The 21,558-nt window shown below is 36.1% G+C and overlaps 1 protein-coding gene across 2 annotated transcripts in view; it reads right to left on the reverse strand.

Moving 5' to 3' along the window:
- The window catches only part of RIC1 (RIC1 homolog, RAB6A GEF complex partner 1), a 46,953-nt gene that overhangs the window by 10,087 nt on the left and 15,308 nt on the right, over nucleotides 1–21,558 (reverse strand). Inside the window, exons 4-18 of one of the 2 annotated variants that reach the window (XM_052700457.1) lie at nucleotides 13,839–13,946; nucleotides 12,648–12,790; nucleotides 12,303–12,436; nucleotides 11,008–11,099; nucleotides 9,893–9,981; nucleotides 8,844–8,988; nucleotides 8,303–8,351; nucleotides 7,820–7,972; nucleotides 7,353–7,556; nucleotides 6,015–6,053; nucleotides 5,676–5,786; nucleotides 4,518–4,607; nucleotides 4,085–4,245; nucleotides 2,964–3,102; nucleotides 126–242 (exon numbers count right to left, since the gene is read on the reverse strand). In XM_052700457.1, the coding sequence (XP_052556417.1) occupies nucleotides 126–242; nucleotides 2,964–3,102; nucleotides 4,085–4,245; nucleotides 4,518–4,607; nucleotides 5,676–5,786; nucleotides 6,015–6,053; nucleotides 7,353–7,556; nucleotides 7,820–7,972; nucleotides 8,303–8,351; nucleotides 8,844–8,988; nucleotides 9,893–9,981; nucleotides 11,008–11,099; nucleotides 12,303–12,436; nucleotides 12,648–12,790; nucleotides 13,839–13,946 (1,774 nt within the window). Of the gene's footprint in view, nucleotides 1–125; nucleotides 243–2,963; nucleotides 3,103–4,084; nucleotides 4,246–4,517; nucleotides 4,608–5,675; nucleotides 5,787–6,014; nucleotides 6,054–7,352; nucleotides 7,557–7,819; nucleotides 7,973–8,302; nucleotides 8,352–8,843; nucleotides 8,989–9,892; nucleotides 9,982–11,007; nucleotides 11,100–12,302; nucleotides 12,440–12,647; nucleotides 12,791–13,838; nucleotides 13,947–21,558 lie in introns of both variants that reach the window. The other variant, XM_052700456.1, reaches the window with a different exon arrangement.

A 21,558-nucleotide genomic window follows, 5' to 3' on the forward strand; every position in this document is an offset into this window, starting at 1 on the left:
AAAATTATATGTTACCTTTCATAAACATCTACCCTCCATTTTAAATTCCTGAACCACTCTCACCCACAATTTCTCCAGTCACTGTCATCTTTGAAGCCATCACAACATTTCATACGTTTACTCACATGCTTCCTTTGATTAGGATTACTATCCTTATCACGTATCTGAGGACCAGATCGATCCCTTTGCAACATAATGAGTTGTCCTGCTAAGTTTAGCATAATACTTTCAGCTTCACAAGCCTAAGGATAAATCAGCATTATGGAAATTACATTAGGAAAAAAAAAAACAGCAGAAAACCACAGGATTTTTGCATACACAACCACAACATGATACCAGAATAAAAACAATAAATTGACTGCACTGTCTCTGCAAGAAAAGCTCACTATAAATAGTCATAAATTATAAGATGCTACATTTTCTGTTACCCTCTAAGACAAGTTCTGCCCAGAAAGGGGAGCAGTACAGAGTCCTCAGCTTCTGCTTATCTGGTAAAAATAAGCAAACAAAACAACCAACCAAAAAAAAACCCAACACAAAAAAGCAAAAAGCCAACAAACCCAAACCTATCCAACTTGTTCTGAGGAGTTTTGCCTGCTTGAAGTAACATGTATAAACAGGGCATGCCTGAACTCCACACATCGCCTTCCTTAGCAATTTTACAAGAGTTGACAAGCTACAAGATAAGATGCTGTGTAAACTTGCAAGAAATTAGTTACATAGCTGTAACTATGTTAAATGAACTGCCAGCTCCTGGTAAACTCAGCGCCTTGTTCACACGCCCACAACTGATCAGAAGCTTCATGATGCAGATGTATTTACATAATTCTTAATCTGAATTGCATAATGCTCTAATTTAAATAATGTTCCACAGAAAACTGCAAATATGTGCATTATTTTTGTAAATATATACATACAGATGTTGGCTTCTTCACAACCATTAGCCATGAGATTGTATTTATGAGAGTGTGATACCTCATTCATAATGACATATCGTGCTAGGCTCTTTTCAGCAGTGTGCAACAATAAACAAGGGACAGTAGGCAAAAATGAGAACATGGAAAGTTCCATATACACATGTGATAGAAATTCTTTACTATGAGGATGCAGTGAACAGGAGTAGCCTGCCCAGAAAGGTTGTGCAGTCTCCTTTGGAGACACTCAAGCCCCTCTTGGATGCTTTTCTGCTCAACCTACTGCAAAGAAACTACCTTAACAAGGAGAGGATGGATTGGACGACCTTCAGAGGTCCCTTCTAACCTCTGTGGTTCTATACAGTAAATTGCAAAATTGGAATTGAAATAACAATTGTATATATATGATGTTAATTTATCATTCCAAAAGGAATAAAAAACCTGAATATTTTATGTTTTTTATATCCCTTATTTTAGCTTTCAGACATGTATCTAGGCACACAATCTTTCAAATAACCGTTTTATCTGTTGTTTATTTGTTTAACTTCCCTTTCAGACCAAATGAATTCAGTTGATCCATACAGAGACAATAAAGTCCAACTCAGTGCAGAAGGAGACTGAAGCAGAACTGAGCACCTACGAACAGACTCAATTATATAGTTTTTGAACAAAAGAGTAAATTGTTGGATGCTTTGTTTACTAGATTCATTCCATGTATTTGTTATTGTCTAAAAATAAGACGGTCTTTTTCCAGCTAAGTCCATGGACACAGACAAGCCATTAGTACTTCAAGAAATTTGAAGCATGAAGAATTAAGGTCACTAATGAGTGACAACACCAAAAAGTCTGACATGTTACATCAGGCTTACTGCTTTGTTAAAAGGGCAGTATAATATCATATTCAGCAGTAACGTTAATGGTTATCTTTCAATCACTACCAACATATCATATTTATATGAGTAGATAGTGTTGTGTAACTACTGGCTTGACAGCTTCTGTTTACCAGTCTGGGCTGTTTAAATCTGACCATTTGACTACGAGAGCTATTATGTCCTTTCAGGTCTTACTAGAAGAGAGGTAAAGATAAAAGTGAGACATCATTTTGGAACACAAACACACCAGAGTAAGCAAGCATCTGTAACATCTGCATACTAGGAAAGCATGCAGATTGACAGTTTGAAGATTATGAGCTTTTAGGAAGAAACGGTATAAAGTCAGTGTAAAGTTAAATTTAAAATAGTAGCAGTGCTCTAAAAAAATACCAATACCTTTTCCTCAAAATCAAGAAATACTAGAGGTCAGGTATTTCACACGTAAGGACACATCTCTCAGCAAAACAGACTAGGAAATGACAAGCACACTGCCCCTTATGCTTTTGAAGAACACATGGAAGTCTCAGCTTGTATGTTCCGCTTTATGGGACACTAAATTAGAATAAGATGAAGTAAACAAAACCTTCAGATTTTACACCTATAGCAGAATTTCAGTGCCTGCCAATGGCTCTGGTAAGTGAAGAAAAAAACAAATTTTCATATATCTAGAGGCCTATCTAACAGCTAGTCCAACTTTACAACTATCTTAAGGTAACTGCTGTAAGATTATAGGACTTTATACTCCAGCTACTCAAATAACTGAGCTTATATCAGACAAAAAAAAGAAACAGTTTTTCTTTACGCTGCACTTTTCAGAGGCCATAATTATTTCCTACAGGAAGACACAGCATCAACCTTACATCTTAGTCACAGTTTATCAGCTCCAGTTTTCAGTATTTAATATATAACAGGGAAACATACCCCTGGCTTTATAGCTAAGTTTAATTTTTCCTCCAAAATTCAGCCCCAAACTTTACAACATGACAAGTGAAGATATGAAAAAGTAGTAAGAGTTTACTTCTTTTTTCTTTCAGTTCTCAAAATCTACACAATAAGCAAAATAGAAAAAATACACAAGTTTTTTTTTTACTATACAGAACTGATTTATCATTTATTCATCAGTCAATTTAACTTTTGAGACTTAAGCTAACAAATCCATGCAACAAATTCTTTGTACCTGCTGAGGCATCTTCAAGCTGATGCCAGTCTCTGTCCTCACAGATGTCAATGTAACAGACACTACAAGGAAGGGGTGGGGTATGTATCGAGACATGGACACTTCTTGAAGAATCTGGACACTGGCAGTAGCGTTAAGACTGAAATAAATATAACTATTTAGCAATTATTTAGCAGTATTTTGCACAAAATTAGTATCCTGTAAGTAAACCTAACGAAAATAAGCAATTTAACCTTGCAAACAATTTTCTCTACAGATTGAAAATGATGCCTCCTCCTCCTTTCCCCTTTAACCAGGTATCCATAGGCTCGACTATGTGTACTACACTGCATTATAAAATAAGCTTACTAAGCAAGGCTCTTGACCATTTTGGGTAACAGAACTGTGTGAGTGGATAGAATACATTATTATATACTTTAGAATAAGACTCCAGTCACCCTTCAGGTAATTAGATCTAAGCTAATTAGGGTTTTGTGGAAAAACAACATTGAAAATATTTTCCTCTGCAGAGGAATAGCTTATTTTCTGCTAAAAGAGCTCCCTAACTTCTGAAATCAAATATATAAAGTGGAAGAAAAATCATCCACTCAAATACTAAAAGCCTATCTGGGAACCTCTCTCTTCTCCAGGGTCACTAGTCTTATTCTCTGAAAACACATCTCTTCATTGCTGCTGCTTTTGCATCAGAAGAGTTCCCCACAACACCACAACCCAAACTTTTTTCCTTCTTTGCTTTTCCTCTTCCACCCTCATGAATTACTACCTCTAAATTAGAAACAGTTCGTATTCAAAATACTCAGATAAGTGGGTCTTATTCAGTATCTTCCTCTTCTGTCTATACTCAATTTTCAAGTTATTATCAGATAGAACATAGCACACATTTGTATAGGCATAGCTTGTGCACCTCAGTCATTAACTCCGCATCTGCATCTGTGTATCTGAATATAGCCATGTGACAAAACTCATGAATTATCAGTTGTGTACACAGATAACACTTATCCCTCTAACAATACATTTAAAAATGTGACTTAGCAAGTTTATTTTGCTCTAAGAATTCACTCAGACTGAGAACAGGTTTACAAGTACATTACCCCAAGAAGCATTTACATACTAATACTCACCCTTCATGCCTTCTCTCGATACTGTAAAGGCAAATGGAACAATCTGCTCTGAACAATATTACAATGTCTCGGAAGACACTCAGTAGTAACGTGTTTGCTTGCACTTTGGTGATGTGCGCAAATGCGTTGTCAAGATTAGACGTTCGCAGGTAGATTCTCAGCTGCAAGGAAAACCAGTAGTTTAAGTACAGGTACTGCTTACTAATAAACTGATAGTACTTCAAAATTCAATTATATTCATTTTGCTTTATGCTACTGCATCTAAACTAGTCAAAGAACAATAGAGCCAAATCTGAAGTACTGAACAAACTTCAGGAATTCCATTCCTTGGTTTGGAAAAAAAGAATTAATTGAAGTTTATCACATTTATACTACAGCTTTGGAATCTGATATACTAAGCAAGAGCTATTAACTTTGAAGAAAAATATCTCACCTCTTCCTGGTGATCATTTAAATTATAACATGCAAGAACAATGAAGTCATTCCACCAAGCCAAGCCACCTGTTACCATCATATTTTGCTCCTGAAAAGGAAAGAAAAGGCAGGCAAATAACAGATGCATGTATACCTATACGAGGGCAACTCTGAAAGTAATGCCTTCTATTTTATTATGTTGGCCTGCAACATGAGGCTGATCTTGATGGGATGGCAGCATAGCTTGAACTTTTCCACCAATATTTCATTATATTTGGCTGCCAAGTGACAGTCTGACAAAATGGCATCTAACGTGGAAGTGTGGATGGAGCAAATGCATGGCACCCACTGGCATTCACTGACACTTGCTAAACATTTCTGGAGACCAACCAGTGGATGTGAGCAGTGAGGTGGTAGATGGTATGCCCAGAGTAGTGACAGTGGAATCTCTGCAGGTGCATATTTTCATGAATATTCAGGCTCTTCTTCATTGCTGACAAAAATGCAGAGCTAGTGGTGGTGTTTATGTTGAAAAACAGTGTTTTGCAGCTGAGAATTTGCTCTACCAAGTAGTTTTTTATGCTCTCTGTATCTGTTGTAGTTTCTATGGAAATTAACAGGAGAAACTGCTTTCGGAGGAAACTACATAGATACACAAAATACATATGCACATACACACATGTACATTCTGCAGATAATCTCAAAGCCTGACACAATCTACACAAACTTTACTGATAGTGGAAACAAAATCTACAAAAGCAAAGTTTTTGCTGTTTGAAAATAATGAAAGTACTGAAGAACTGTACATGAAGGATGAAAACCATTCTACAAAACACAGCTTTCCCTACTTTACTGGCAACACCCAACTTTCTCAAATCAGCTTTCTTTTGTACAGAACTTATTAGCTTCACATTCAAAGCAGAGTTGCACTCAAACTCTCAGACAAGACATAAGGTAGCACCAGACCAAATGCAGTCATATTTGAACAGTTAATAATCAGGTACGAACAATTACACTAAAACTACAAGATGCTTCAGGCATTTCATTGAAAAGATACAAAAAATTAGTGCATCTACAGACTGATAATCTTAAAAAGTACTTTCAATTTTCTCTGAGAATCACATTCCAACAAACACAACCTCCCTATATTCCCTAATAAGGTTGTACATCCTCTCACCTGGGTAATGTTTCCAAACAGCTTCCATTTTTTGGTGAGTAAGGAATAATGTGCAAAACCAAACTTGCCAACAACAGCTACATTCTGCCCAAGCTTGTCAATAGCTGAAAACTGGTCAAAAGAAAACAAAACAAACTCATCTACATCACCATGAAGTAATGAAGCAATGCAAAGTCTGTGAAGTATCTTTATGTTTTCTACTTTTAATATCCAACATAGTCTTCTTTCTGTAATTTAAAACAATGATTTCATCTTTAAGAACTCATCTAATCAGGAAGAATGATTGTAAGAACCCAATACTTCCAAAGAAGAAAGAATACGTTCTTAAAAATCACTCACCCTTATTGGCCAGTTGCTTTCTAGATAAGTACTATGAATCTAAAAGAAAAAAAACATCAAAACAAACAAACAAAAAAATTACCACACCAAGCTTCAATACAGTAGTGATTAATTATAATACCTTTGATGCTGAGACTCCTTTTTAACCACAATTACTTTTTCCTCCAATAATACTACTGAATCATAAATGTTAGACTGTTAATACAAGAAATTTAGAAGTGCATTAACATCATACAACACAACTTTATAGATGAATAACTAACTTCTCTCCCTTGAGGCACCTTCTCTTCCATGAGAAACTTTCATAGGAAGTACAAATTTTGATAAATGCAGCAGTCAGGAAGGACTTCCAGTGTTGAGATGAAATTTCTAATCCAATCAGAAACACAAACCAGCATGCTCAAAAGCCTTGTTATGAAACCACTTCCCTGGGATGCATCAAATTACACCTTTGCCCTGGATTCCTCATGTCACAAGAGATGACAAAGAGATGATCCAGAATCAAACTCCAGTCCCTGAAGTAAGTGCCTTCAGTATGAACTGTTAGCTCTCAGAGGTATGTTGCTCTCCACAAAAATTCCCAGTTGTCCTAGTTTTCTTTCCACAGAGAATGAGGATTCTGCCCTCCTACCTCACTTTCAGAGTGCAGAACTGCTTTCTAGTCAGCTAAAGTGGAAATTCAATTGTATTCAGAATCTTACATATATGCTTAATGTCACATGTTGCAATTATTGCTCTATGTGAAAAATAACATACTGGTACATAATTTTCCAAATAATTTTTTTAAAAGATCTCGAATTCTAGTATGGAAGATGTTAGATTAGAACATATTTAATTTTTCTTCTACGGCAGAGAAAGAAGAATCTCTTCTATTAATGATCTTGGGAAGTAATTTCTTCTTCCCAAGCTTTGTTTTGTGTGGTTTGAATTACATAGACAGATGCCATTTAAGACTACTTGAAATACAGCCAACATCATAGACTGTATTCATCAGTTTCATATGCTTAAAGAAATCTGCATAAACATACAAAGAACAAAACTAATCCCTAAGGATTTCTTGCATGTCACACTTACTCTCCCTTTCAAAGCACAGAGAAAGAATTAAGTTACTTCTTCCATCAGAATATCAAAAAGATATTCTGATTTTCTCATTGATTAGACCACTAATTCATAACCACAAAGCAGAGATGGTCAATATTCCTTTATCATTTGTCAAGAAGCCAAAAGAAAGTAAAATGGCAACAATTCTGTCTAGAGACAAGAAGTATGGCAAAGAGTGATGAGACTAACTACAAATTCTAGTAAGCACAGAACACACAGGCAACCAGTAAGAAGTACCTGTACAACATGCCAATGTCGGTGTCCTAGTAAAGTGCTTAAACCCTGAGAATCTAAACTGCCATCTGAAAATGGAACTCTTTCCCTGGTAGGCTTATGTTCAGAGTATGCTGAAGTATTTCTTGGATTCTGAGCCTGTGTTGCATCCCCACAGTTCAAATACAAACGATCTTCTCCTTGCAGAAGGACTTGTTCCTGGTTACTCTATATTAAAACAAAACAAAATAAAATAAAATTAACCTTTCGCTCTGTGTACAGGAAAAAAAGGAAAAACATTTGATCACTGTATTAACAGATTAAGCAACATGAAAATCAGGCACTATAGCAGTTCTCAATCTTCGCATCTTTTTATACTGGTAGGTTTTATGTTACATTATTTCAAAGCCATATTTTTAAACAATCATTCCACAGACTTTACAGTGACCAATTTAACAAAGAATAACTCAATAAACAAACAAGCTCCTTACCATACAAGGGTTGACAGTGAGTGCACTCTTGATGAAATGAAACTGCAGAATACCACTTTGGTGAGCTTCGCTTTTTGTATCTCTGTCAGACTTGACGTTTTGAGAAGAATTTCCACAAATCACCCAGAGGTGATACCCTTCTGAACCCCAGGTCTAAATGTAAACAATAATAATTAAAAAAAAAAAAAAAAAAGAAGAAAAAACAACAGAAGCATTTATTCTTACAAGCAACATTAAAAATAACGCTTTCCATACATACTTCATTATCGGACATAATAGATGAAAAAAATCATCAGCTGTTCCTTCTTCTCTCAAAGAAACATTTACGTTAGGAAGAACATTATACACACATTAATAATTAAGTGTAATAAATCCAAAGAAAGCCAGTTTGGTTTTCTGAAAGCTGTTTTACTACAAATAATTAATAATAAAAAAAAACCAACAGGCACCCCCCTGTGACAGTATTTTTATATTCATACTTACCATAGAACTGATCTTTAGAGGGTCCTTTTTAGTACCATCAGACTGATACCTTAAAAACAGTACAAAAAGAGTTTGAGTTTGGAATTACTTGATCAACATAAAAAATTAACTTATCTTTGTATTGTCCTATGATTCTGTATTTACACTCATCTTCAACTAAAAAAGCCTAAAGCCTAAAAGGTAAAGTGATGTTAAGTGATGTTGAGTGTCTACAGTAAATGTAATTGTTATTCCTGGAACGTATATATATATGTATATGTATATATACACACACATACACGTATATATATATACATGGGCACCAAGCAAATTTTAACAATGCTTTTCTGCCAAAGTCTACCTTCAGCGGAATTAGCTTTTATGGGCAGAAAGATCACTACAAAACTCCTATTCAATAACATTCATTGATCTCCATAGGTAAGGAATTATAAAAGAAAAAGATAAAAAACTAAGATAATGTATTAGTTTCCAATTATCTTAATTAGATAAATGAAGTGTTCTAATATAGTATTTTATAATTAAGTGAAAGAAAGATACTCACGCAAAATCACCTCCTAAAGTACAAATAAGCTGAGCACCAAAAACACTCCACAAGGACAAGCCTCCACATTCCCAGGTCACCATAACAACACAGCTATCAGGTGACCATCTGATTAGCTTAACAGGCCCTGTTTTATTCCAAATATCTGTTAAAAAAACAGACAGTAAAATATCATGTGAAAAAATGTCATGTTCTCCAACTGCTCTCATCTTAACAGTAGAAATCAATTCTTTGCTGCTGTTGCCCACTTGAATAAAAAACAAATTAATAATCAATTTTCTTTCAAATAAATTTTGGGTTTAGTGGAAAACTAAAACCACATGAAAACAGGCCAGAAAAACATCATACTACGACAATCATAATTGCAATTCTGGTAAGATGGTTTTCAGGGAAAAAAAAGATTTTACAGCCACTCATGAAACTTCTTCCTCTGGCACATCACATGACTATGAAACTCTTATTTACCTTTTTGTTGTTGTTGTTGTTGTTGTTGTTGCTGTTGAAATTTACAGGCATGCACACTTCCAGTTCAAGACATAACTCATCCCTTTTTATGTTCTTCACTGATAAGTCTACATTAACAACTGGGACTGCTGGATTATTCAAAAAAATATTTTCTGTAATCTTAGGACTCTGCGTGTCACTTATTTCAAGTTATTTCAAGTGCCTCTTTTATTACATTCGATATCAGTTTTGATAATAATTTCTGCTTTTCTTCATAAGTAATGGGAAAGTGATACAAAGATGACGTGTGAACTACTGGGACCTGCAGCACTTCAAAAGGCACAACATGACAGCAGCACATGATCTGTCAGCTATCTGTCAGATCCGCTCAAAATAAAAAACCTCACATATGGAACACTCAAAACTCAGAAGCAAGCAGCAAAAAGAGCAAATACAATAAGAGTAATTCAGTATACACATGCAAGAGTAGAAACTAATGCTATCAGTGGTAACAGAAAAAAACAGTTTTTAACTAGTTAAAAATATGGGGGTTTTTTTAGTGCCCAAAAAGCAGCTGGAAAATTCAAGCAACAAAATTAGCTCACCAGGATATTGTTTTGGTGTTAGCTCCAACTTATGAGAAAACTGCATGGCTCCAGTGGTGGTATCTATTGTATAAACCTGCACAGAGCCACTGGAAGAGAGTATAAACACTTTAGACTACAGTCCATTTGAACTTCTCCTTAATTTCAAGATGTTAACAAAAGGGTTACATCCTGGTTTTCATACACTGTTTTATCACTAACTCAACTTGTCCAGATGCAACAGAACAACTTCTTTACAAACTTGTTGTACAGTACATAGAACAGATATACCACGTCATGTTACATTTACATACATATTTTAAGGATCAGAAAAAAAAAAAGTTCCACAATAATTAATACACCAAGACTTTTTAATTCTCTGTAAACATATGTGTAGATATGATCCACACATTTTTATGGCTTCCAACTGCATTACAAGCTGTACGAGCAAATTCCATTTTTACTAGGTGCTAAGGGGTCATCAGGAGTGCAGCAGTGCAAACTAAGATCTATGTATTACAGTAAGTGTTCTTCAAAGGCAATTGCCAACATACTGTATCATTACTACTAGAAGAACACTACTTCATAAGACAACCGAAGACCTGTACGATCACAGTCTTATGAAATACTCTGAAAATCCAATACACTTTTAAAACTGTAGTTCCTCCTATATTAAAGAAAAAAGTAGTAAATAAATACCACAGCTACTTTTTTTTTTTTTTTTTTAAGTTTAAATTCTAAATAGTCCTATATTTAAACAGGCAACATTCTTCCCAATCAAAACATAACATTCTGTCAGTTGGCTACAAAATGCTACTTCCATTCAATATAATTAACTGCTTAAAATTGACTTCCTAATGCTCCTTTGAAACTAACTGGGACAGTAGCACATTTCCAATCCTTGCTACTGGTCTAGACTCTTTATTTATCCTCAAAGCTGAAAAAAAAGCATCAATTGCAATTTTGGTTCATGTAGGCCTTCCCTTCTGGTTTCTTGACACAACATAATATACTAGGAAGACTGACCATTTTCATTCTTAAACTTCTGCAACAGAAGTTGGTGAAAATAATCAAGTACTTGTGTTACACAAGGAAATACATGTTTTTCCCCAACTAGGCACCCCTACAAAACTTACTTGGCACATCCAAACGCCATTAGTCTGTATTTGTTATTCACTGCCACGCATGTTCCATCAACCACATCTTGTGCCCAAACACCATGGAGTTGCTGTAAAGAAAGGAAGTCATAAAATCATAGAATCATAGAATCACCAAGGTTGGAAAAGACCTAAAAGATCACCCAGTCCAACCGTTCACCTATTCCCAATAGCTCCTACTAAACCATGTCCCTCAACACAACATCCAGTCTTTGAATCCAGTTTTGAAAATGTTGAGTTAAACAGTGCTTTCATTCATAAAACCCACTTTCTACCTGTGTGCTACCTATGCATTCCATATAACTGATTTGCTACTTGACTGTCATAACCTCAGTAAATTTCTATTACAAATACTAAAGTTAATGACATGGCTCAGGTAAACAGCTTCCCTGTACACTGGCATCCTTCTCTATTTTTTTAAATAAGTAATTATGAAACCAGGTTATATATACAGTGGACTTTATTTCAAAGTTCTGAATAACCAAAGCAAGTCATTACCCATAAGGTAAGTATATCCCTGCTACTACATAAAAACCAGTAGGTAGTACCAAGGATAGAAACAAAACACAGCAGGAGAATAAAACCCTCATCTGCAATCACTGAAACTGTAAATATTGTAAGACTGTGAAGGAGTCTAGGCCCAAGTAAATAAATTCTTTTGATTGTTTTTTTTTTTTTTTGTAATAGAATAAAATAGTTCAGCCAGAGGGGACCCTTCAGATCATCTAGTCCTTCTGCCTGATTAGAAGAGACTGAATGATAAAATGTAAGGTTTGTAGGCTGAGCTACAGAAAGGAAGTACATAGCTTAGAAGAGCTCCCAAGAAACAAATCCAGAAATATGCTTGTCACTATGAGAAGAATTATACTTAATTTCAGCAGAAAGCTAGAAATAGCTACAATACTTTGCCACAGGAGAAACCTCTTTTTATCACTTAAAACTAGTAAACAAACTGTCACAGACAGTAATAAGACCTCAGAACTATGATGGCATTCCAAAACAAAACTAGAAATTTTACCTGCTACTAATTACTCTCTCCCAGTCAGGTATGGCCACTGAAGCAATCTAGTTCAAATATTCAATTAGAAATATTAAGTACTAATATAAGTACTGCTCTTATGCCAACTCTTAAGGTTTTTTTTGTTTTGTTTTGTTTTTAAGATTATTTCTTTGTATCTGAACAGAAGTTAAAATAGAAAGCTAACTGGGAGATGGAAACCAGGGAATGGGTATCTATTGTAGAATGTGTGCTATAAATACTAAAGAGAATATACCTCAGCAGTGAATCTACTTGACACTGGCGTAATGAAACCAACTCTGCCGTCATTAAAAACAACTGCAAAACCATCAAGCGTGGCACAGTACTCCATATCTCTGATATAAACATCTTCAAATCCCAAAAATGAACCTGCTGATTTAAAAATATGTCAACATAGTGACAGTGCAAACCAACAACTTCTCAGTTACTTACTACTTCACAGCAAAAGCTGATTTAAACAGGATATTTTGTCCACATTTTAAAAAGGCAAATTTTTCTAATCTCCATTTCAAAGCACACTGTATTTTATATTAGACAATATTTCTTCATCAAAAAGACCCCACAAAATATATATATATACCTCGAGAAGATTGCAAGTCCACGGAAAAAGGAACCGTACACAGGTTGATGGCCTTTCTTCCATTGGTCATCCCATCCCAGTGAACAAGATGGAGAAATCCATCAGCAGTAGCAACAAGTAGGTCATCTAACGTGGACTGCAAACTAACAAATGTATTTGTAATTGTCTTTAAAATTTGTAACTCAAATCAGTGTCACAGAATTATCAATTAGTGTATCAAACATCACATTACTGCCTTTTGCATAAATAAGTTCCGAAATTATATCAATTAAGTTATAAGTGTATAAGCCTTTTAGACAGTAGGAAACCAAACTTATAAAATATAGTACCTCTTTGTCTTATTTCAGGAATCAGAAATTATTAACAGGTCTGTATCATTAGAGAAGTTGTTCAAATGGTACACGAAGATCTGTAGATCATACTCATACTACTTTTATATAATAAACATATAAACATATAATAGAATAAACATAAGATGTTGCAGACAATCAACTATTTATCCGTAGCAGAAAATTACCAATATCACCAAGGCTGTACACAATACTTCCCATGCTCTCATTAAGCTCATTAATTCAGAAGACGCTGGACTTCTCCTTAGTAATTCCCAAAAGATCTCTAAAATTCTGAAAACTTGTTAATCATATGCATGTAAATAACAACCTGAAGCCTTCTAGGAAAGCTCTTCCCAACATTTGTTACATGTATTTCAATATCCATTTTCTCCTTTGAAGACTATTTCCAATTTGCACTTTGTTGTTCTTCCATCCCACCCCAATACTATGCAGTTTCACCAATTTCTTACGTTAAGTAGGTACAGAAAAGGCAATCACCACAGAAAAGTTGAGGTAAACAAAATCTTGCAGATGAAACATCTGCAGATGACTGGAGGAAATGTTGAAATTCTGCCTACATACTTGCCTACGTACCTATGTCTCCATTAAATATCTAATCCATACTTTGAGCCCACATGCACACACATTTTATAGTACTGTAATATGGAATATAAATGTATTTTGTACTTTTTTATACAGTGAAAATACATCAGCAAGCACAGAAGGAAAGAATTCCTGATTTCCTGAATTCCTTTTTCACCTTCTCAAGCTTTCTAAAGCTTCCTATCCAGTTTCCTCTTCTCTTTTTAACAAGTAACTGCAATAAACAGAAAAGTTCCAATGCAATTAATGAACATACCTTGTGATAGAAGCTTGTAGGTCCAACACTTTCTTCATTTCAACATTTAAAGAAGGAGCACATTGTTCTTCTTTATAATGTGGGGTTCCCTTTATATGTGGGCTTCCTCTAAAACAGAAAGAAATACAAACATTGAAACAAGGTGCCAGTCAAAAGAGGTAAGAGTTATTTTTAGAGTTCTTACTGATTTTTTCTTATGTATATCAGACATCTACTACCTACGAGCAACACAAGTTGCTCCAAAAATAATGCCTCCTATTTATTTCCACAGAAACTACAAGAGACAAAGATCACAATAACACTATTTGATAGAGAAAATTCTCAGCTACCAAGCACTAGTTTTCAACAGTTACCACCATTAGCTATGCATTTATGACTGTGACGTTCAAGAGCCTGTCCATCTGCACCAGTATAGGCAGCCCATTGTTGCTGTTACCACTGCTGAAATGCAGCACCTACCACCTCACTATGCTCACATTCATTGTTTGGCCAATGAATGTCAGTGGGTGCCTTTTTTTTCACAAGGAGGAATTCAATGACACACCTTTGATCCATCCATGCTTCCATTTCAGATATCATTCTGTCAGGCTGCCCCTCTGCTGCCATCTGTCATATGGCAACATGTAAAGGAATACTCTTGGGAAGGTTCAACCTCTACTGCTGTACCACCAACACCCACTTCTGACACCAACATAATAAAATAGGGAGTTACTTTCAGAACAGCCCTTGTACAACACAATTTTAAAGCAAAAATTGTGACTGGTAGTATCATCCTATGTGTCTATAAGGAGTACACAAGTAAACTAATACAATGAGCAGACAATGAATGTTACAACAATTGCACATTCAATCTTTGTCAAAAAGCATCGCAGGTTTAGACTGTAAAACTCTCATGATTCTTCATCTCCTTTTAGCAGACGAATGTTTCCATCTTTAATGTCTCACAACTCAACAGGCAGACATTTATTACAATAATTCATATGACTATTACACTACAGTAAATTATCAGTAAGCCTTTGACCTACCAAGAAAAGGGATAAAACAGATGACTGAGAACTTCCTTAAAACAGACCATTAAACTTTATGTTTCTACACAGTGAAAGCTTCTAGTGTATATTTTCCCCATTTTATCTTTCACACTCAATTCTCAAACAAAATATAACATACTTATTTGTTTAGTTTATTCAATGTGCCATATGTTCACTTAATTAAAAAAAAAAAAAACTTGACCTCTGCAAGCATTGTGACTTGACATCATCCTGTGCTGAAATGAGCATCACTCTGGCTAACAAATCCGATTATGCACTTCAAAGACATTGTAAACAAGTTAGAGTTTTGCCTAACATCATTAGTCAGAAACAAATTTATACACAAATCTATGTCATCTTGGATCTTAGCTAAGAGAATACTTCACCCTACAGCAAGGCAGCCAGTGTAACTACACAATACATACCTGCATAATAACAACTACATAATAACAAAGCAGCTGCAGTTTTTGAGCCGTTTGATATCACAGTGACACTATAACCTCTTTCCTGACTTTCTTGATCTCAGTTGGCTTTACGTACCTTAATTTCATTACCATTTTATAGCAAAACACTGCATTCAGATAAACTATTCTTTGATGTACACTACACATATTCTTAAGCAAAGCTAAAGATTTATGCTAGCTGACATAAGAGAAAAGCAACCTTTAACAAGGTAAAGTTTACAGACTTAAATATTAACATGTTTTAAGAACAACACCATGGGGGTCACAAAAAAAGAAATATCTGTAAGGCTAGTTAATTTAATGTCCCCAGACTGCACACTTTGTCTAAACAAGTGTACATAAAAAGCATAAAAAATTACAAAACACAGCTGACTTGGAAAAAAACAAACCTCATAGTAGCCAGCTATTCTTTAATCACTATGCATTTCTTGGAAGTTCCACCTGATTTGTCCTTACATCTTCTAGAATCAGGTATTTAAAAGATTACAACAAAACAAAACAAAACAAAACAAACAAACAAACAAACAACTTAGCTACTTCAAATCTCTGCTACTACCTGCAGTGTATAATCCTGAGGATTGGAGAAGGGGACAGAAAACAACTAGAAATGACCAGATGTTTGAGCCTTTCTTTCAGTCCATGTGGACACACAAACTCAGACAGACTGTTCCCAAGCAATATGACAGGACTGTTGCTCATCTAGAGTCAGTGGTATAACTCAATCTTCTAATCAAACAACAAAAAAAAAATAGACAGAAAAAGATTGTGTAACATGTAAGTGTTATTGTAACACACCATACAATGTAACTAACTGACAGGTACATAACCAAGTATAAATAGCAGTTTTGTGAAGGACAAAATACAAGCCAGAATGGGAACACCACAGCTGGAAAGATAGGTTTTTTTTCAGGAAGATAATATTTCATTAGGGCAGACTTTGTTTTTCTTTAAACACCTCTGATAAAAATAGTTTGTGAGAGTATTTTGGATTTCAGTTTTCTGATATTTTTTATCAACATATTTGTTTCAAACTGCAGAGTACATCTTCTTCCAGACAGCTATTATCATGCTGATGAAACTCAAAAACTTCAGTATTTTAATTTATTGCCTATAGCTAACAATCCAAAGTAAAGCCTGACCATGGGTGCAGGGAGAACACGGTACACTGTGTTCACACAGTCCACATCTGCATGAGTCAGCCTTACTAGTTCAGCTACTTTGACCTTTAAACAAAGAATTTGCTCTGCTGACAGAAGCAGGAAAGAATGTTTGGCCTGCATTGCCGTATCAGCATCTGCTACTGTTGTATCCAAATTCTAAGTAAGTCTCTGCTGTGCAAGAATTGAGAGGAATGGACATTCCAGTAACCAACTAGCTACACACATTTCACCTCTATTCTAACCTCATTAAGGAGACAACCAAAATCACCTTCATGAAGTTAAAGAACCTGTGCTTGAAACAATAGAGAAGAAACTGTAAGTGAAAAAGTAAGTGAGCGGCAAATGAAACAGTGGAAAATCTTTATTATATTTTTCAGAGTTCAGTCTTAATCCCTGTATAGATGAAGCATCAAAGCATGTTCTTCTAGGCCTCCAATCATTAACTTTAAAGATACTGGCCATATCTGTTAACATAACTAAACTTCTGCATAAGTCTCTTAGCACTCAGAGTGAGGAAAAACCTCCCACTTCATTAGTGATCCAAGAAAAACCCAGATATATAGAATCATTTGAGTTGGAAGGGACCCTTAAAGGTCATCTAGTCCAACTCCTCTGCAATGAGCAGACACCTACAGCTGCATCACACTGTGCAGAGCCCCGCACAACCTGAATGCCTCCAGGGACAGGACATCCACCAACTCTCTGACCAGCATGTTCCAGGGCCTCACCAACATTACTGTAAAAAACTTTCTCATATCCAATATAACTTCTCCCTCTTTTTGTTTGGAACCATTTCCCCCTGTCCTATCACAACAGACCCAGCTAAAGAGTCTGTCCCTGTCTTTCTTACAGAGCCCCTATAGACATTGGAAAACCACTCCCAGTTCTCCCCAGACCCTTCTCTTCTCCAGACTGAACAGTCCCACTCTCTCAGCCTGTCCTCACAGGGATAGTGTTTAATCCCTTGGATAATTTTTATGGCTCTCCTCTGGACTGGCTCCAACAGGTCCATATTTCTCTCGTACTGATGACTCCACATCTGGACACAACACTCTAGGTCAGGCCTCATCAGCGCAAAGAGGGGCAGGATCACCTCCCTCACACTGTTAGCCATGCTTCTTAGGATATGGTTAGCTCAGGCTATAGTTAGCTTTTTGGGCTGGGAGTGGACACTGCTGGCTCTTGTCCAGCTGCCCATCCATCAGTACTTCTAAGTCCTTTTCAGCAGAGCTGTGCCCTGTCCTTACATTCCCCAGCTTATACTGAAGCAGCAGTTGCCAAATGCAGTGACATGGAATGTGTAGAGTACTGTGTTATTTTTTTTTTTGAAGGTAGAATAAAAGCCTTTTAGAGATGTTTCAGATCTTGAAGATCAAAATGTATTTCTTTTTATGACCATATTCATTCCCTGTTCCATATTTTACATTACACTCCAGATGTTTATTCACAAAAAATTAGCATTATACATTTAAACAAAGACTCTGTAAGATGCTGAGGATCTAAACAACTAAGTCTCATGAATGACTTTTAAAATAAGGGTATAGAAATATGGTAAACATAATTTCTCCTTTTCCAAAATTCATTCACTAAGCATTTCATTCACTAAGCCCTGGAGAAGAGGAGGCTCAGGGGAGACCTCATTGCTCTCTATAGCTTCCTGAAGGGAGGCTGTAGTGAGCTGGGGGTTGGCCTCTTCTCTCGTGTCATTAGTGATAGGACCAGGGGGAATGGCTTCAAGCTACGGCAGGGGAGATTCAGGCTGGACATGAGGAAGTATTACTTTTCAGAAAGGGTGGCCAGGCACTGGAATGGACTGCCCAGGGAGGTGGTGGAATCACCGACCCTGGGGGTGCTCAAGGAAAGGCTGGATGTTGTCTTGAGGGACATGGTTTAGTGGGAGCTATTGGGAATAGGTGAACGGTTGGACTGGATGACCTTTTAGGTCTTTTCCAATCTTGGTGATTCTATGATTCTTTTCCCACGTTAATCTGATGTAGATTTCTAACCTGACTTTCCCCAAACTAAAGAGAAGCATATACCTAAGTGAAATGCTAAAATTCTTATTGTGAAGTCACATTCTGTTGCATTTATTTGATCCTGCAGAGAGAATTGGCTCTAATAATAATAATAAGTAAGTAAATAATAAAGTAATACTTAAATCTATTAGAATGCTATGTTGAAAATAAAAGATACAAGATCCAACACTGATAAAATGGAAAAAGGAACTAAAAAGCAAAACAAAACAAAACAAACAAACCATCCAACCCAACAGTATCGTCAGTTCCCACAACTCACAGCTGCTTGGGAAGCAGTGGAGACACTTCTGAAAAGCACATTCAAAACTCTAGACTGGTTCATTAGGACATATATTTAAAACAAATAACTGAAACACAGGAAGTAACATATTTTTATACATATTTTGGACTACCTCCACAGTTGCTGCTAAAGCAGTTCCTTCAGTAGTATGCTTTGAATTTTTTATATATATATATGTGTGTGTGTGTGTGTTTAATGTTTCAGCTAATAAAAACAATAAGCAGACCTAGGGAAAAACAACAGAACAAAGCAATCAATATTTGCAGATGAATTTATACCACCATCATCACCTTTAAATACAAGTCTTTAACAACAAGCCACTGTCTACCATGCTTTTACGATCAGTTCTGAAATAAGTAAAACAAAACTGCACTATGAGCTTTGATTTCCACGTAATCTTAATTTTCTGACCTCTAAACTTCTTTATCTCCACTAGATACTGCAGTCAGCCATCAGCATATAAAAAATGTCTGGTTTAGTCCACATCTATATGCATGCAGACAGAAAAAGCCAGACAATCAATGATTTAAAGAGAGCAAATGAAATAACTAGGAAGAGTGAGGAAGGATTTTAAAAAGTAATTCTCCATACAGTCTTTTCTACCACAGTGAATAATAGGTTTCTGAGGTTTGAGAAGTACCGCAGTGTGGTTAATACAGCAGAAGGAAGGGATGCCATCCAGAGGAACCCTGATAAACCCAAAAGGTGGGCCTTGTGAACCTAATGAGGTTCAACATAGAAAAATACAAGCTTTTGCACTTTGGTCAAAGTAATCCCAGGTATGTATACAAACTGGGAGAAGAAATTCTTGGGAGCAGGCCTGTGGAGAAGGACTTTGGCGCTCTGGATGATGAAAAACTTATAATGAGCCAAGAGAGTATGTTTGCAGCCTGGAAGGCCAATGATATCCTGAGCTCCAACAGAAGAGGTGTTGCCAGACAGCAAGGGAAGTGATTGCTTCCCTCTATTTTGCCCTCATAAGGCTACACCTGGAGTACTGCATTCAGGCATGAGGACATCAGCACAAGAAAGAATTGGACCTGTCTGTGGTCCGAAGGAGGCCCATAAAAATAATCCAAGGGCTGGAACACCACTTCTGTTAAGACAAGTTGAAGGAACCAGGCTTGTTCAAACTGGAAAAGAGAAAGCCCTGGAGAGACCTCATTGCAGCATTCCAATATTTAAAGGAAGTTTATAAACATGACTGAAATCAACTTTTTACATGGTTAGTTAGTGATAGGACAAGGGGGAATGTTTTAAGCTAAAGGATGGAAGATTTAGATTAGATATCAGATGGAAGTTTTTTTTTTTACTGAGAGTGGTGAGGTGCTGGGACAGGCTGACCAGAAAGGTTGTGGATGCCCCATCACTGGAAGTGTTTAAGGCCAGGTCGGACAAGCCTATGGGCAATATGATCTTAGTATTTGATCTACTGGCTGGCAACCCTCCCCGTGGCAGGGGGGTTGGAACTTGATGATCCTTCAAGTCCCTCCAACCCAAGCCATTCTGTGCTTCTAATTGACACACTAATCAGCTATTACTTTTAAAAGTAAAGTGGTGTCACAAGTTATTTCATTTTCAAAGAGTTCTTAGTTGCTTCTGAACCATGCCTGGGCTAGCAAATGCCACAATGTTTAATAAAATTTTACACCTAATCTAGTTTTAAATATACATTGTCCAATCAATGCCAAAACCAACTTTGTTGTTTTAACAAGGAAAAAAAATCACACACAAAATTTAGTGCAAGTTTAATCCCAAGAACAATTATTTAGTAAGTTAATTAACTGTGTATCTCAACAATTATCCATGCAGAGTTTAAAGTTCAAAACATATCTGCACACTAATCTTCAGTGTACTGAATCAGGGGAAAAAATCCCAACTGGTGAGGTAATTTATGGCACCTATAAACAGTCTTGCTAAGGAAAGGAAAAAGTTTTGAAAAATATCAAAAATAATAGGGCACAAATACTCTAACCAGATATGTACGCATTAATACAGTAATATGAAGTGGAATACAAGCATTAGCTTGTTAATGTGCTCGTGATGGCTGACATGACATTCAGACCTGATTCTAAATTTATGGCCCTTAACTCCCATGTGGGCTCCACTTGAGGACATGAGGAAACACGAGACGAAAATATCCTCAGTATTAAATTACCACACAATGTCTTTTCAAGTCTTAACATCACTATTTTTGCTGAAATTCTGACCTGAAATAATTAACAATCCAATAGAGAAAAGTCTCTGCTGTGGTGGTGTTGCACGCCTCACCCCTGTGAAACAATCTGTACAATATCTGTACAAATTCATTTGGAAATTCCTCAAAAAACATTGTCACTTATGTGACACTACTTATGTGCACTACCACTTTTAAGCAGACTACATGCAGAGATTAATCATATTTTGCCATCCTATTATCACACATTCTTTTGTTTTATTTTGTTGCACCTTTAGTAATATGGTGATAAAATTAGACTGAACTAACTGAAGCGGGACTTTGTACTTGTGTTCACTTCTGGGAAATATCACAGAATGCGGGCTAATGGCCAACACTGATCTCTTCCAAGCCAGCTATGAACTGAAGAGAGGTTTTTAAGAGCTGGAACAGTGAAATAGTCTGAGGCAGTCTATTTTACTTTTTTTTTAAAATGTGTTTTTAGTCAAATGGATTAAGCAGGACTCAGCATTTATTCCACAGACTAGAAAGCTCCAGCGAAGTATTAACAGAGACAAAAATATTTCTTCTTTAGAA

Source organism: Tympanuchus pallidicinctus, unplaced genomic scaffold, assembly GCF_026119805.1.
Source record: "Tympanuchus pallidicinctus isolate F22 unplaced genomic scaffold, pur_lepc_1.0 scaffold4, whole genome shotgun sequence".
NCBI classification, from domain to species: domain Eukaryota; kingdom Metazoa; phylum Chordata; class Aves; order Galliformes; family Phasianidae; genus Tympanuchus; species Tympanuchus pallidicinctus.